General features: G+C 32.0%; 1 protein-coding gene across 1 annotated transcript in view; it reads left to right on the forward strand.

The window, feature by feature from the left end:
• Positions 1–17,243, forward strand: part of LOC143236145 (solute carrier family 12 member 9-like) — a gene marked incomplete at its 3' end in the record, with an annotated part of 45,792 nt that extends 28,549 nt beyond the window's left edge. Inside the window, exons 3-4 of the mRNA XM_076474433.1 lie at positions 2,332–2,466; positions 17,050–17,243. Of these exons, the coding sequence (XP_076330548.1) occupies positions 2,332–2,466; positions 17,050–17,243 (329 nt within the window). The remainder of the gene's footprint in view (positions 1–2,331; positions 2,467–17,049) is intronic.
• Positions 17,244–18,401: the final 1,158 nt, after the last annotated feature.

Genomic DNA, 18,401 nt, shown 5'->3' on the forward strand with positions numbered 1-18,401 from the left:
TGTTCCCCAAACTCAAAAGACCCTTGAAAGGAAGAAGATTTGAGACGATTCGAGATTAAGGCAAATGCGATGAAGGAGCTGGAGGACATTACAAAAGAAGCATACCAGGACTGTTTCAACAAGTGGAAACACCATTGGGATAAGTGTGTGTGTTGGGGAGGAGAGTACTTTGAAGGGGTCCCAGACCTGTAACTTCTAAATAAAGTACATTTTGTTTTTGACGTCAGTCCGCGTAATTTTTGAACAGCCCTCGTATATCCTGTACTAAAAGCAGCCTTGATCAGTTCAGCTTGCCACTTGTTGGAGTGCAGAAAGGTACTGAATCAGTGGAAGCTTTTTAATGTGTTCAAATGTTTATCTATCCATGTGAAAAGAAAAGCAGTGCAAATTACCATTTTTACCTAACCAGTGTCCATGAAGAACCTTGGCTTACCTTTCTTCTTCTTGACAATCATTAATATGACTATCATGTAGCATTTGTTGTATTTCATGTCTGGTGACTTCCCTAGTACTTCAGGAAAGCTTTTGCAGCAATTTCTTTATTAGACGTGCATAATCTGTCTATATGGTGCTGAGTCATTATTTCTCTATCAAATCAGCTATATGGTCACACAGAAGTTCTCATATTTATATGACAAGTTATTGAGTTGCTATCACTGCATAGGACTAGATAATCATTAAAAATGCTTCGGGTATGTTGGTAGCTCTCTGTTTGCCTTTTGCCACCATTTGATGAACGTAAGCCTAGTGTTAAAGATTTCATAGGTTACTTCCACTTAACATGGATTTGATCATTATATGATCCTGCTTGATATCTGATAGTAATAATCATAAAGCAATACTGGAACTTCTTCTGTTATCAGGCAGAGTACTGCCAAAGTTAATGCTAAGTGCATTTTTTGGACAAGAAACAGTTTATCATATGTGGCTTCTATATGACACAAATGCATTGTAGTTGGTCTGGATTAACCTAGAGAATACTATTTTTGTATGTGGAGGTACTGTTATTTCCTTCACTGCATACTGTCATGCAGTCCATTGTTACTGAGCTCAGTCTGGACAGCATTAGATGACTTTCATGACTGATAAGTAAAGTAAAGTAAAGCTTGTTGTTAGAGATATAGCTCTTGTGAAAGTGATGATGTCTTTCACTTTCAGATGCTGTTGTATAAGCTCACTGGGAGTCCCTCAGTGAACTTGTCAACCAAGATGTTCTTCTGGTAGTGGGTGCATGTTTGGTTATAGTTTACTTGTGGAATTGGTGCAGACTGTATTTGTAGACTGCTAGTTTGTTTAGTGTCTGCTTGTTTCCTAGTCTTGACCTTGTTCCAGTTGATTCACTGGGTCAAATAATATAAATGGGTCATATAAATACTTTTTAGAATAACTGATTAAAAAGTTATCACACAGGATCGCATACAAAAGTTGTAATGGTTTTCAAACAAGATCCAAAACTCGAGTGCATTTGAATAGTGCTTTTCAAAAGTATTTACATTTTGAGTCTCATATGAAAACCATTTTAGAATACCTATTAGAAAGCCATTTTTAAATTATGAAGTTTATAATTTGAAAGTTATTTGTATATTGGTAGTTTCTGATCAAACAATGAGGTGAAAATATGAAAAAAATGTAATCTTTTGGAAGGTCTGTATTAAAGAAAATGTAATTTGTTTTGTTGGCGTAAATTGTACATGCTGGGTCATTTCTCGTAAAATAAATCAGTAACCAGTGTGCATGCCCTTTATCATGTTAGAGAAACTGTCAAGGTGACTGTCATATTTCCTCTTGACATCCTTCTTTTGAAGTTTGTGGGTTTTCCTCTAAACAAAAATATCATTCGTCACAGGTAAAATGCTAATGAAATGGAAGTGGTTGGTGTAAATGGATTAAATATATAAAACAGTTGAATTCAGAGAAACATCCTCTCTACATCCTTTGATATAATATTCTGTTAGCTTGTTCCTTTTCTGAGGGTTTTACATTAATTTTTTTTATATCTGTAACTACTTGTCTCTGACATTGAAATCATTGTAACTAATATCTACTTTCATTTTACAAACTGTTCATAGTAATTTTTTTAGTTTAATGTTTGTTATCTAGGGTTAGATGATATAGAATATTAGTTAGGTGGAAAATAGGAAAGAATAAAAGAATCTTTAAGGAAGACCATGTAAGATATATACACCATCAAATGAAAGAAAAGATAAATCATAATATTTGATTACAGTTTCTCTTTCATTACAAATTATAGATGAAAATCACCAGTTAATAATGAGTAATTTAAGGTAGTCTGGAAACATCAAGAAGTGAAAATTTCTTAACACTGAACAGTTATGATAAGTCGTGCATTGGGTCCAGAATTCGGAGGCAGCATTGGAACACTCTTCTTTATTGCAAACGTTTTTTCAAGTGCCTTGTATTTGTCTGGTTGTGTTGAAGGAATTGTTGATAACTTTGGAGAATCTGGTAAGAATATACATGGCTTGAGTTGTAAGAATGTAAAACTCTTAAAATAAAAGTTATTCACTTGAACAAAAGCTCTGTAATGCCAAACACATAGAGTACTTCTGTTTAGTGTATACTTTATCAGTATGACAACTACTTACAATCTAAGTAATGTAAATCTCAGGAAAGTTCTTTATAAAAATGAAAATAGTTGATGAAATAGTTTTAAATTTGTCTTACATGATCCTAAGATTATGTAGTTTTAGAATAATAAGTTTTGATTTTTGTAGTATTTATAATAAAATATTTGTTATTTAATGTAGTTATTTGCTCTCAGACTCAGACTAGCTCATAGACAATGTGATTTTCATTTGAGTATAAAAATACTATTATCTTATTTTCAGATTTCATTTGCATAATATCTAGAACCTCCTACATGAATATTAAATGTTTTTAAGGCAAATATGTATATTTTATTCTTTAACTATCTGTTATCATCAACATACAGCATAATAAAATGTTTGAAAATAACAAATGGAAATACATACCTTTCAATTCTGTAAAAATGCAGAAGAATAGACATGTTTTTTCTTATATGTATAATTTCACACCTTTATTTTTCACTCATAGTTTGTTTAATTTTCCTTTCCATTTATTTGTTTTTTATTCTTGATGCAGATGTGGCAATGTGTTCCTGTCAATGTAACCTTACAGTTATTATAGTTATTACAGAGTAAAGATCATCCACAAACTCTTCACTAATGTTTGCACATGAGAATGATGCCATCTTGCTTAGACATTTCCCCAAATCAAACTATATCAAGTTAAATGTAAAGAATCATAAAATTTTCAAATATGCATTTATAATGACAAATAATAAGTAATTAATTAAAATATAAACATAAAACCTAAATGCAGTTTAAATGATTAGCAAACATATGTATAAGGTTAGAAACACTTGCAAAGCACTAGGTACACTTCAAGAGAACGGTGGAATTTGGTTATATTTTTCCTATTTCATACTACAGATTCATACACTGATTGTTTCTTTAGGCTATAACTGAATAATGCAAAATTTACTCTTTATTGGTTATAAGCATGTCATTTAACTTCAAACTATCACCTAGCAACACAGCTTTGACTTTGCAAGTGAGTATGGCTGACCTTATGCATAGAAATATTAGAATGTAAAACCTCATTGAGAAATTCTTGGAAAATTTTTTCAGATGCTAATGAAAGACAGATGGAATTGTAATTTGACCTTGTATGCTGACAGTCTTATTGTATTCTCACAGTATCATGTATAATAGCTCATAAAGTTTAGACTTGTTACTGCAAATTGACAGCGTGACAGCAAAACCTACAGTTTTAGTTACTGTTTTAAATGTTTCTTTATAAAATAAAGGAATAAAACTTAGGTAATATAAAACTTGAAGTTAAAATGTAATTGATAATAGTAATTTCATTAAATTTTATATACAAATGTAGTAATGTGTAGTTGAAGATGCATGATGTGGCACCACAGACATCATGTTTAATACATACATATTTAGTTCATATTAATTTTCTTACATTTTAATAGTGCATATACATGCCACAGGATGTACTTACTACTGGTGGCATATGTCACAGTTTCTTTTAAGGAAGAATATTCATGTATGAAGATTAAGGCAGTATCGAGCCATAAAATGAACATGTAAAGGAAAAGGTTATTCAGTTGTGTTTTTTAAAGTGAAAAATTTACAAAACAGAGTACTTGAAACACCAACAGACTGAAATTACACCCTAAAATAATTCAGAAGAATACCAACTGAAAAGAGAGCCCTTTAATCCAAAAATCTATTTGCATTGATGCTAAGCTTCTCCTGGTACCATCAGTAATATAATAAACAAAAAATTTAAGTTTACAAAGGCTTGAAGCCAAACATTCACAACCTTACAATCACACATTTCAAAATCAGTAATTGTGTTCATAAGAAAGGTGGATGAACAAATTCAAATTTCTGCAGTTCTATTTAGTTGCAATTTGTTAAGGCTCCTGATGCAGCTCCATTATAGTTATTGTGTCTTTGTCCTTTTAAAAGGTCAAAGGAGTCAGTGTTCATATATGGTGGAAAGTCTATGAAAGATATCTTAAAATATGGTCAAAAATTAACTTTGTCGTTCTGTGCACAAGCTTGTTATAATGAAAGTTGTAGTATCAAACAATAGCATGTAATCATGGTCAGTACAGTAAGCAGGGTTGATGATGTTGGAATAAATAGGCCTGGGACATTCAGATGTTATGTACCTAACCTTAGTATTATAATAATATTCTAAAATTTGAACAGGTGGCCTTTAGAAATAACCAGTTAAACTTTTCACCTTTGGTGAAAACTTCTAATTGTTACCAACTCAGACTGAATTGTATGAGTTTAATATTTCAGTTTGCAGTTTTGATTCCTTATTTTAAGAGCCACTCCACTCCAGCTTTGAAAAAAGGATAGCAAAATTTCAGGGTTGCAGGTTCAAATCCCCATCACACCAGACATGCTCACCCTTTCAGCCTTGGGGTATTATTATGTCATAGTCAATCTCACTATTCATTGGTAAAAGAGTAGCCCAAGAGTTGGTGGTGAGTGGTGATGACTAGCTGTCTTTCCTCTAGTCTTAGACTGCTGAATTATGGATGGCTAGCACAGATAGCCCTTGTGTAGCTTTAAGCACAGTTAAAAAAACAAACCAAACTAACCAACTTTCATCAATTCTAATTACTTCATAATCTATCTTTTCGACTAGAGTTCTGAAATATTTTTTGTTCCTAATATTCCTAATATTAGAAAAACAGCAAATATATTTATTGTGGATAAGAGTATGTTTCAAAGAATATAAAAAGTCACCTTCACAGGTTTTTGAAAGCTGCAAGTCAAATAAACACAACATAACCATAGAAAACACTCAACTACTAAATAAAGAAACAAACATAAACAAATGCAAAATTAAAGAAGCCTTGCTTATACAACAACTTAAACCCAGAATAAACCAATACAAAGGAACACCTTTATACCTATATTAAAAATAGTATAATAAATAATATAAAATTATATATTCAAACATCTAAGCCACCCCCTCTACATTCCGACACTCAGTTACACAACCCCTTTCAAACATGTGATCAGCTTCTGGTCAGTTACCTCTTTCTTTCTTTGTGAACCTGATGATGGCTGAAGAAGGTTGAAACGTTGTTCGCCCTCTACGAAAATATTTTCTCAATCCAAACGAGCCATTTTACATATATATAACATCTACTTCTATCTAGTTTCTTTGGATACCAGGCCATGTTGGTATTTGCAGGAATGAGCTTATTGACACTGCAGCTAAGTCTATCTGCTCTGGCACTTTCACTGCTGTGCTTGTCTCGCATATGGACTATGGTCTTGTATTCAAGGCTCGGCTCTGTGCCAGCTGGTGGTTAACTTGGAGTGAGCAACGCAAAAACAAGCTTTACCAACTAAAACCCTATATTGGACTTTGGCCATCTTGCTTATCAGAATGATCAGAAAGAGGAAGTTGCTCTAATTAGACTATGCATTGGTCACAGGTTTTTAACTCATCATTTTCTTTTATCTGGAACTGATGCACCAATGTGTAGTCTGTGTGACACTCGGATCACAATAAGCCACATTTTACTTTCTTGCCGCAGTTACGACTCTCAACGATGGCACTATTTTAAATATGTTCTGTCCCAAGGTTTGTCCATAACGTTAGACAGTGTTATTGGTGATGGTGACACTGACCACCTTGGTAATGTTTTAGTTTTTAAAACCATTAATCTTTTAATGCCATTTAAGTTTTTTTAATTTATACATTACACCTTTTAATGTGGCTCCCTTTTAAAACTCACGGTTCATCTAGTTGACTTGAAATTAGAAACTGGCTGTAACATTAAATAATTCGAAACCAGTAGTGGAAAGGCCAACTTCAGGTAACTAGTGCTGCTGTTTGAACTACCCATTAGTCATCCTGGTGAGTTATTATTATAATTTTGCTACACGCCTTTTAAAATTTTTTATTACTTTTCTTTTGAAAATGGTTATAACGCCAAATAACTCGAACCAGGACTGGAAAGGCCAATTTCAGGTGACTGATGGTGGTTTTGTACTTATCTGTTAGTCTTCCTGAGGAGTTATAATAATTACAGTTACACTACAGAAAGTCCTTTGCAGGTTGAATTACTGTAGTTTTTCTCTTAACATTGTAGACTAGATGTAAATATTGGTTTTATGCTATTTGTTTTTTTTAACTTTGTTTGGTTTTACCTTAATTTCCTTTTATGAGTTTTACTAAATTTATTTTTAACTTTTTACCGGATGTTTGGCACAGATAGCCAAGCTGCTTTGTGCCATAAAACACTAAATCAACCAACCAACAACCATTATTGTATGTTTGTGTTTTTTAAGTAGAGGAATAACACAAGTTTATGGTCTTCAATGTGACATTTACAAGAACACCGTTAATTACATGCAGGTTTCCTGCACAAGTATTTAGAAAAATTTACTTTAACTTGGGATTCTTAATAAACTCAAATCATGATTATTTCTTACCCTAAAATTTCATCATATATTTACATTCACAGATTTTGGTTTATGGTGGTGAAAAGTAATAAAAAACACATTATCATAGAGTTCCAGATAATTGTACATATACAGTTATTTATTTTCAGGAACTTTCCATTCCATACAATACTTGTTAAGGAATGTACAATTATTAAATTTTGGCCAAAAAGCAGGGAAGTCTACTGGTATTGCTCATGTTAGGCAAACAGATGCAGGCTAGGCCATATAATTATAGCACTCTGTGACCTGTTGAGGGCCATGTCATAAAGCAGTGTATAGGCTTTGGACTAATCAAACTCAAAGTAGAAGCATTTTGTTTGAATGTAAGGGAAACTGGCAGATTATCAGTCTGTAACTAACCAGTTTGCTTAAATGGTTGATAAAATTAATATTACAATGCATTTATTTCAGTAAGGTGAAGGTTCAATAAAAAAGCTGTGTGCACAATTTTTACTTGCCTTTCAATTGCCAACAATCCAGAAGATTGCATGACATTAAGTACAGAGTTAAAACAAACCCTAAATTATACACCCTGTAAAATTAGAAATTTGTAATTTGTCCACTCTGTACTATTATTCAGGATGCTAATATTATTTGGAACTGTGTAATAATTATCATGTACTTATATAGTAATGATCTTATTATATATAAAAATGGCTGGTAGATAGCTATGTAGATGAGCAAACAATGTTTCAACCTGACGATGACCAAAGAAGGTCGAACATTGTTCGCTTCTACATAGAGCTTTTACCCATACCAGCCATTTTAATGTATATTTTTCTACAAGAGGGTTTTCTCATAATCATGGATTAATGCTCTTAATGACTTTAGAGTAATAGTTAATATCAAATACACTTGTTTTAGAGTATGTACATATTATATATTACAAATTAACTTAACACATACTGACAGAAGCTGAGCTCAATGATGTAATTTTATGACAGTGTAGAGACTTCAGTCATGTAACTGTCAATGAAATATGAGCTGCTAGACTGACTTGCATTTTCATGATTGAACTGTCAAACAAATTAATTGTTAGTTGGTCATGTCTTGTTGATTCAACCTCCACACCTACATAGTTTGTTTTTAGAACAAATATGACTTTAAGAATATTATCAAATAATGTATTTGTAAGGTATCTCAGTAATTGATCATAATCCATTGCAATTTAACAAGGGATTTCTGCTTGACTTGTAATTATTTCATAAAGACTACCTATAGTCCATAAAATGAAAGAGCAAGTACACCCACTGTAGAATATACTTTAACCTCTCATTTCATAGCTAATGGAAATATATATATTTTGTGAAATCAACTTGACTGACAAAGAAGCAAAAAAGTACAGTTAAGGCAGTCAAATGCCAGTAAATTCTTTTGTGAGCTAGTCAAAATTAAGCTCATTTATGAAATTAATTCATGGTATATTCCATAGAGTAATAATTCATAAAATCAGTTAGATTTTATGAAAAACCAGTACATTTTGTTAAACTATGTTCCAACAATACCTTTATGTAATGTTGTTTAGCAATAAAAGTATAACCTAATACTGTTGTTAGTCTATGTAGTGGTTCCCAACCAGGGGGTGTGAGATAACATTTGTTTTGGCCACCTTCACCTTTATTCTTAAATAAATAATTACTGTGAGGGTGCAAGAACATATTAAAATTTTTTTAGGGGTGCAGGGCGAAAAGAGGTTGGGAACCACTGATCTATGTACTGAAAGTATAAAATAAAATGTATAGACAACAAGAAAACTATTTGTTGATTTCTTAATTTAGTCTGCACTGATTAAAAAGGGTTTTTAATTAATAATAATGGTAACATAACAGATAATAACTGAAGTCAGAAACAATTTAATTTTAAAATTGAATTGATATTTTTACTTCCAAAACATAGATACCTCCAATGACAATATAGCTATTTATTGATCTCTAGGGTTTGAACATGTGTTTTCCAGTCTTTTATACTTTACTAAATTGCCATTGGCAAAATCCAATTTAAAAAAATTTCCACCAAATTCAATGTGCTTTCTGTCTAGTTATTGCAAGTAAGTGCTTCATTCAGATAATGTAATAACATTTTCTTGACATTGTTCTGCAAGTGTTTCTACAAACAGGATTGTTGCAAATATTCATTATTTACATTGTAATTTTGAATGTGGTTGGCATTTCTGCTATGAAATCTTTATTTATATTAATAAATCACACACATACACAAAAATGTACAGATGGGTATGAATTCCTGAGTTAATGTTTGTACTACAGAGACCTTCCAGACCTCTTCTGCTATCTGATGTTTCTCAAAGTCATCAGGGGGTCATTTTCAGTTGAAGCTATCCATGACATGATTCGCTGTGAGATGGAGATGTGGATCAACGGTGTCTCTTTGGGAAGTTCTGAGGTGGCTTGTACAAATAATCCAGGACCAGATGGGAAGAATTTAGATTCTCTTCTAGCATAAGGATAGACTATTATGGGGATTGATAGGCCTGGGAACTGCATTAGATGTTGGAAACACAATGGACTAACACTCCCAAATTATTACTTTATACTGAAGAAAGGCAAGAAGTCAACAATGATAAAGAAGAATGTAATAGGTTGTACCAATTTGTGACTCTAATGTCTCTGGAACTACAGCAAATAATATGGGACACAAAAAAAGGAATTCCATAACTCCCTGAGGAAAGAAAATGATAAATTAACACTTCTACGTAATAAATCCTAACAAGAAACCAGCCAGGAAACCAAAGAAATAATTGAAGAAGACAATCTGACAGAGGTATAAGTCAAAGAAAATTAATAAAGATATGAAAAGTAAAATTAATATTAAATTAAGAAACAAAATTTAAAATACATCTAATGTATCAAATAAGCATATACAAATACGGTTACACAATTGTGTAATACTGTAATTCAGTCAGGCATATATAATATAAACTTTAGAAGTAAAAGAAAAGAAGCTAAGGAACAGTCCACCTGAAGAATAAATTAATCATTTGCAACAACACATGAATTTGAAAATGTTTTAGGTTTACTAAAAAAAAAAGGAAAAATGCTTTACAGGTAAAACATGAGAGCAAGACAAATCCAAGAAAACTGTGATGTGTTTAAAGCGATCATATGTTCCAATGTAGTCACTTACCATCCTTTCTCCCAGCATGGAAAAAGTAGAATCAATCAAGGAGATCCCCCAAAACATACAGCATTATATGAATGACTTGTTCCTTGTAGCACCATCTTGTCAATTAGTAGAACAACATTCTCAGATCTTCCTTTAGAAGCCACAAACTTGGGCTTTCTTTGAGACTAGAGAAAATAATTCTATCACCAATGCAGTAGCTCATCCTTCTGGTTGCGCTTTTCAATACTGAAGTCATGCTCAACCAAACCTCATCAAATTTCAAGCCACTGAAAGAACAGTAAGGTTTTACTTGTGTCTCCATTTCCTACTGTGTGGATCTCTTTCTTTTTATGGGGATGTGGATATCCCTCAAGAATATCATTCATTTGGAAAGAGCACATAGGATATTTTTTCAGTAGTTGTTGTGTGACCAAAGGATGACATATTTTAAACTTTTGTATCCTGTTTTAAGAGCAACATTGTTGATTGTGAATGATGGTTGGATCAGAACATCATTACCATTGGGGTACCTGTTCTACCACCTTTCCTGAGATCCATCTATTCAGAGAAGCATATCTTCAGTAATGGGGAGCTTATCTTCCAGGTCAGGAGTTTCAGGGTATTTGCACAGAAGTTAATTCTACTCTTCATAATAATGTTCTTTAATTTTTCCTGTTCACTGGGCAATGGTTTAAGATCTGCCTCTCTTGAAGAGCAAAACTGTCATGATCATTTCCAACAGTTCTATAGTGTTATCTCAGACTTTTGTCAAGTAGGTACATATATTCAAGATCTTCTCTACCAGGCTCATTTCCATTATGTCAGTCTCTAGCATGTTATGATCCAGGAGTGATGTATTTAATTGCATATCACTTGTCTTGACCCAACTGGATCCTTTGAATACAGTGGATATTACATTAAGAGGTTTTAAGTGGATTTACTCTCATTTCAGGTTTCTAATAGTTGATGCTTTTGTGACTCACTGGAATTCTCAGCTGCAGTTGTTTTGGTCTCCAATACCTCATTGTCAAGAATTAGCAGTAGACACATTCAATCAAGACTGGACATATTTACATCTGTATTTCTTTACCCTGATTCAGCTATTGCCCCAGATCCTGATTTTAGTTTAATCTGCTTCCTGTTCAGTTCTTTTGGTTGCACCATATTGTCCAACTCAAACATGGTTTTCACTGCTTTGATATCTGCAGGAATGTTTACTTTGGCTGTCTGTTGAGAACCTTGATCAGATATTTCCCACTTGTATGTTCAGAAGCTCACTCTTTTTACCTGTAATTTATGTGATCCTTTCCTCGACAAAGGGGTATAACTTCTGAGGTGTCTCTTTATTTAACTAAATATCTATAGCCCAATTATGGTTGTTTGTCAACAAAAATGGGATACTTATTGCCATTTGTATATTAAAAGTGATTTAAACTCTCTTCTTCCTAAATTATCTACCATATTCTGTTTTATAATTTTAGTTTTTGAGAGGGGTCTTGCTTCATCTATGATGGATTTATATGAAGTATTCTTATCCACTATTTTTTGGTATTTCCAAATATCAGAAGTTTTTTTGACTCTCCAGGACTATCATGTCTGTTTGAATCCTTTCATATTCTTTGGCCCAAACAACCTATTCAGTTACCACAGTGGGATGTTTAAAGTTGTTTTACATGTGTTTTCACATCCTTCTTTTGAGCCTTTAGCTTCAGGTTCTTTGTTTCACTTTTCTGTTAAATAGTATTTTTCTTTTGTTGGCTTGTGGACATTGTTGGTTGGATTTCTTTGCAATCCGTGTGCATCAGATGTTTCATCATTCCACTTTTGTCTTACTTTACTCTGATAGGTCTTTTCTTCCCAACACTTTCATAGCCAGGGAAGAGAAAAGATTCTTCTCTCCAATCCATTTGCCTGCCATTTCTAATATTTGTGATTGATCTGATGCTGATCATTTGTTATGTCTTATCAGGGCCCTCAAGTGTTATGTGGCTCATACTAACTCATTTTGAGGTACTAGGATCCAGTTGTTTATTCATTGGATCCTTGAATATCCTGAGGCTTATCTTCCATTATACAACAAGATGGCTTTGCAAATTGATTCACATGGCCTTTAATGGATTATTGTTACATGAGAGGAATTTTTGCATATCTCTATGTCAATAGCTTCCTGGTTGAATTGCCCTATGGAAGGAATTGTGTTGGCTGGTATGTGAGCTACTCTAATACTTTCCTATGCCATTACTTGTTTCTGGCTGTTTCTGCTTTTGAGGGTTTTCAACTACCCACTGTAGGTATTTTGATTACATTTGTTATATTTTAATTAGAAATTGAGTATATTACTCAATCATAAACTTGCTTTTATTTCTAGGGTCACTATTTTCACTGAATCCCAGTCTTTGTAATGTTTCCCAGATGGATATGTATCATATGGTGTTACCATATTATCATGGACTGCCACTCATGAACTATCATGAGTAAAGCAAGGGTTAAGCACAGGTTCCATGCCTTCTCCATAATTCCAGGGGCAAATGCTGTACTCATTGCCCACTTGGTTGAGAGAGAGAATGATGTTCATAATTTCAAAATGGATGAGTTCTGTTCCTTGTATTGAATACAGCTTATATGATCACAATATTTGAAGCTGGGGTGTTGCTTTTGGACTTCTTCAGGTGGAGAAGAAAGTTTGTTTACTTCAGAGTTGTTTACTTTCTCATCATTATTTCTGATGATTTGAAATGTATCACTTGTCTACAGGTTGAGATCTAATTAAACATAATATATACATAACATTGCAGTCCAATAGCCTTAGCCACCAATATAAGATGTATGTACCATGACCCCTTAATTTCAACCTTGTGTTGTTGAACCTTTGCTTTTTGGTTTGGCCTGACCTATACTGATGATTATTCTTATTCTATTTCACATTTGATACAGGAACTAGGTTCCAGACATAGAACATACCTGTTCTGGGTGTTGTGTGGTTCCTCCACTCTTGTACCATCTTTATCTTGGTACATTCCTGTTCTATAGAGATTCTTTCTGTATGGATCATGTCTGCGTGGGATTATAGCTATTGTGTCAACAGATTGTAAGTATGTTTTGAAGTTAACATCTTCTAAATTGAAAATGTATTTACAATAATACTTACCTCCATTGCCTCTCTTAAGGTAACCAAATGCCTTGTCATCTAATTATTGATGTGCATGAATGGATTAACAACATTCCCACTGTCCCTATCTGCTACCTAGCAAAACCACAACCAAGGGAACGGGCTTGGAGAAATCAGCAGGGAAATAAGTAAGAGCAATTTTATGCCTGAAAAAGGGATTACATTATTTGAATGAGGTGCTTATATACAGTATTTAGATAGTGCATTGAAACTGGTGGAAAATTTTGCAAATTAGATTTGCTAAGGATATATGAGTGGGTTATAAAAGACTGGAGCAAGAGTGTTCAATGCTTAGAAGGGCTAGGAGTGAAAACACCCGGAGATTGAGAAATAGCTATATTGTCAGTGCAGCCCTCTGATCATGACCCTGTTGCACCCCTCTCACTAAAATTGTAATGGGCAGAAAGTAATCAAACAACGTTATCTGGATAAATGTATTTTGGCTTTATGTGTTCTTCTATTTTATGAAATCAAGGTCATTGTTATGACACACATTGGATTTTTTTATAGGTTAGCTTACATAAACTTAACTTCTTTCAAAGTGATAAAAAACTGATGTCTTTTACCACTCTCTAAATGAGTATTTGTTTGGAGTACACTGCAGTGTCACAATTTTTTTCTTTTTCACTTCCATCAAGAAGTTCTAAATGCCATGTATATACATTGAACAGATTCAAAATTAACAATGTAACATTATAATTTCAAAACAAGATAAACATTTTACAGTCTTCGTTAACATTAATTTTGTCACTCCCCATTCTGAAATTCCATGGAGAACACTTTTAACTGTACTTAAATAAAGATGTGTATATTTTTCTAAAGTGAAATATAATACTTCTTTCAGTTTTGACACTGCATGCTTGGCAATTGCTTTAAAATAAATCTATTTCTTTTGTATTACTGCAAGTCATAGTTTTTACTTTGTTGGGTTTTAGGGCAGAAACTAGTTGGATATGTTTCTTGAATGTTGCATTATTTGGAAGCAGCAATGAAGTGGGGAAGTTTTCATTCCACAAATTTTATAATATTACACAGCAAACCCATTCAAAATAGAGACATGTTCAAACATACTTATAGCATGTGCATTTTTTTTAAATGTAAAATGCAATTTTATTAGCATAAACAACATAAACAGTACTCTGAAACTTGGCTTTAAAATTCATTTGATCATTACATTAAAATTATGATTTACAATATTGCAGTAAAAAAGATTTTGTTACATTTTAACTACATATACACAGAAATTAACATGTATCTGTGAGATTGAATGTTTGGCTTGCATGTTTACATCATAATTTGTGTGTTCTTTTTTTTCAGATTCATACATAATAAATATAGCACGCATAACAAGAAATTAACATGTATCTGTGAGATTCAATCTTTAGATTGCTGTGTACATATAATTGATTTGTGTTATTTTTTTTATATTCATACATAACAAATACAGACTTATTTTCCTAAATGATGTTATTTTGTTTATAGAAGTTTTAAAAATTGAACGAAATATACAGCATATTTCAGGCCACAGTCTAAATCTAAGGACAATCAAATTGATATTGGAAATTTTAATACTAGGACTGAGTTGTTTTTTTTATTTGTGGTGACCACACCACAGATAGCCCATTGTATAGCTTTGTGTTTAACAATAAACAAACATATTGGAAAAACTTTTTACAAATCTTCTTGTAAACAGAATTTTCAGTATTTGCACATTTAAAAACATTGTATTTTAACTAACTGAATGAACATATCCTGGATAGATCTGTATAGAGATGGCTAGATGAAACAATTAGTTGAGCTATCTGCAACCTTGTCAGACAAACATCCATTTTCCCAAATTATATTATTGCAAGATTTCTGCAAGCATAAACAGAATTATCAACAGTTGTAGTTCAATTTAGTACCTTTAAATATTGCTTTTGTCACCTTTGTTGAATTGTTACTAGTTGGCCTATATTTTTGTGAAATAATTTTGCCATTCATAAGTTTAGCTAATTAAAATGTGATTATTAATACTTACAGACTTTCATATAGGAAAGGCGGAGAGAAGTCTATTCTACTTCTGGTTTTGTGGTGTTTAGTAACTTGCTTATATTTCACGGATCTTAGGTGTTTGTTTGTATTTGAATGACCTAAAGGTGATTGGTAGCATACATCTGTTTCAAGAGGTATAAGGTGATTGGTTGATGTATTTCATAAATCTTAATATTCTTAGTAACGGCTTTATTTCAGTGGTTTTATGTTCTTTTGTAAGTTTTTGTATTTCATTGGTATTAAGGTGATTGTTACTGTACTTGTATTTAGAAACTGTTGCAAGGTTAATTATTCTAAACAGATAACCAAAAATTACTTGTGTATTTCTCAGTAAAAGATTATTAGAATGAGGTTTTTAGCATTTGGTTAATTTCATTTAATCATAACTATGACAAACGAAAAGAAATTTATCTCTGAAATTTACGATTTATAAATAGTTCATTAACCTTCTGAATGCAAGTATATCAGTCTGAGCATATCATTACCTTTTAAAGAGTTATGTTCAAAGCTTATAGTACTTTATCTATGTATGTTAACAAATGTGGCATCAAAGTATTTTTATAATTCAACTTTTTGTCACCTAAGTGTGATTTCTTAATTTTTAAAGGAAGTATGTAAATATCTTCTCTGTTTTCATTCAGTTAAATTATAAATGTTATAGGACATTGTATTCTTGTGCACATTAATATTTTGTGTTCTAAAATTAAAAGTAATCTACTAACAACAACTAAATCAAAAAAGTATGTTTAACTTTACCAAGGCTCCAATAGCACAAAGCTGCAAGATATACATTTAAATATTAAAATTTTGTTTTTATGGATATTTTATATTTATTATAATGCAGATAACTAAAATATAAAAGTTGGAAATTTATTAAGCTCAATTAAAAATACCTAATAGCATGTACTTGACTGTAGATGTGAGCAACTTGCTTCTATTTACATACAGCTGCAAAGATGTGAGGTTTGCTTTTGTTATACTTTGAATGCTGCTGCAAGTCTAAATGATCAAGAATTTCAAAACATATTAGGTTTGGGTTTAAGAATAAATATGTAAGTCTATTCCGATATGCACTCATCCTGGAAGTGAATAGGGTAATTTTTTTATGTGATTGTTACAAAGTCAGTCAAACCGACCAAGCACATATATGGTAGTGTTAGAGTGGGAAACATAAGATATATCTGATGTTCAGTTCAGAGGTTCTAGAGTTTATGTAATTGAAATAGGGAAACTAAAATGATAAATTGTTTTGTTCATAATATGAAAATACCTTGCACTTACACTAACTCAGTAAAAACTTCATAAATTTATTAAAAGATCTGGTGTTTTATTGTATTAGACTAGTAATGTATACTAAAAGCTTGCCAAACTTCATGGAGATAAAACAAATTGCATTTAAAGTTATAGTATATATAGTTTTATGATTAAATGATGGCTACAGGGTCAGCCAAATGACAGAGCCCAGAAACAGAGATTAAAAAAAAATAATTGTGGTATCTCACAGGAAAGCACATAGTAACTAATGAAATACTTATTGCATATTAAAAATTAAACAACTTTTATGTAATCTCTAGATATTGTTTTTTTTTAATTAACTGTGTCTTTAATCAGGAAATACAAGCATTAAATACAGACAAAGAATCTCACCTTTATGATGATAAATAATAATTTGATGTATCTCTTTAGGAAGCATTGCATCCATATTGCATGTTGGCTACTGGTGGAACTTCCTGTATGGCACTGTATTAAATATCTTCAATCTTGTAGTGTGCTTGGTTGGAGCTTCTATGTTTGCTAGGACATCATTGGTCATCTTCATTATTGTCCTCATCAGTGCTGTATCTGTGATAGTCAGTTTTTTGGCAGTAAAACCTGGAAGTTTTCTCTTCCAAAAGAAAATGAGTACATGCATAACTTGAACATCTCTGAAGCCTATTATACTGGCTTTAGTTGGGAAACCTTTACAAATAATATTTGGAGTGAGTAAATGATTTGTTAAAATTTCATAGGGCCATTATGGAATTTATATGTCTTGTTACTGTAAAAAGGATATTTTACTTATCCTCTTTAAACTTATAACATGTAAGGGCAACTGACAAAATATATGATAACATGTATTTTCAAAGTTAGTATACTATTGATGTTTGGACCATTGGTATTCACAAGAAAATATGAAAAACTGATACTTTTGCAGTGGTGCAATATTAGTTAGACACTCAATAGCATGTTGGGAGTTTCAAACAGCCATTAGTATTCTGCAAGTTATATCAATTAAATCTTAAAATGAAGTTGAAATTTGCATCATTTTGTTTTAACTGTTAAATTTATGTTCCAAAATAATTATTAAAATGTTTTAATGAAATGATTATTAAAGATTTTACTGGAAGTTAATTAACATGGATTCTTAATGTCATGTATTGAAATTTAAAATATTTTTGTCTACTAGATAAATTAAAAATGCTTAGTTTAAAGGCTATATAAAAAAATTTGTTTCTTTCATTTTAAAACATTATACAGTTTTGCATTATTATAAAAAAACCTAAGGGTTTTAATTTAAGAAATATAGGTTATAGCATGCAAAATATTGAGAATTGAGTTTTCAGGTCTCACAAATATTGTTCATTACTTAGCTTGGAACAGTAAGTGTGAATTTGGATTTTATTTTGCCTACAGGTAACTATACCATTGATTATACAACGGGAAGTTCCACTAGTTTTGCAGCTGTGTTTGCTGTTTTTTTTAGTGGAGTTACCGGAGTTATGGCAGGTGCTAATATGTCTGGTAAGTTATAAAATTTACTAACTTACTCATATGTTTTATGTTATTTGACTTAAAAAAAGAATTTGCATCTCACAGAAGTGTACTGAAACAGATATGTAATGTAACTGTAATACAGAAGTTGAGTACATTATATTAAAACAGTTTTGAGTTTGGCTATTATCATTTTTGTGTTGATTATCATGCATGAAAAATAGCAGTGTAACATATTTTCATTGCAAAAGGCTCTATAATAAAGTTCTTTTGTTAAGAGCACATTC

The sequence above is a fragment of the Tachypleus tridentatus genome, chromosome 13 (genome assembly GCF_004210375.1).
Source record: "Tachypleus tridentatus isolate NWPU-2018 chromosome 13, ASM421037v1, whole genome shotgun sequence".
NCBI classification, from domain to species: Eukaryota; Metazoa; Arthropoda; class Merostomata; order Xiphosura; family Limulidae; genus Tachypleus; species Tachypleus tridentatus.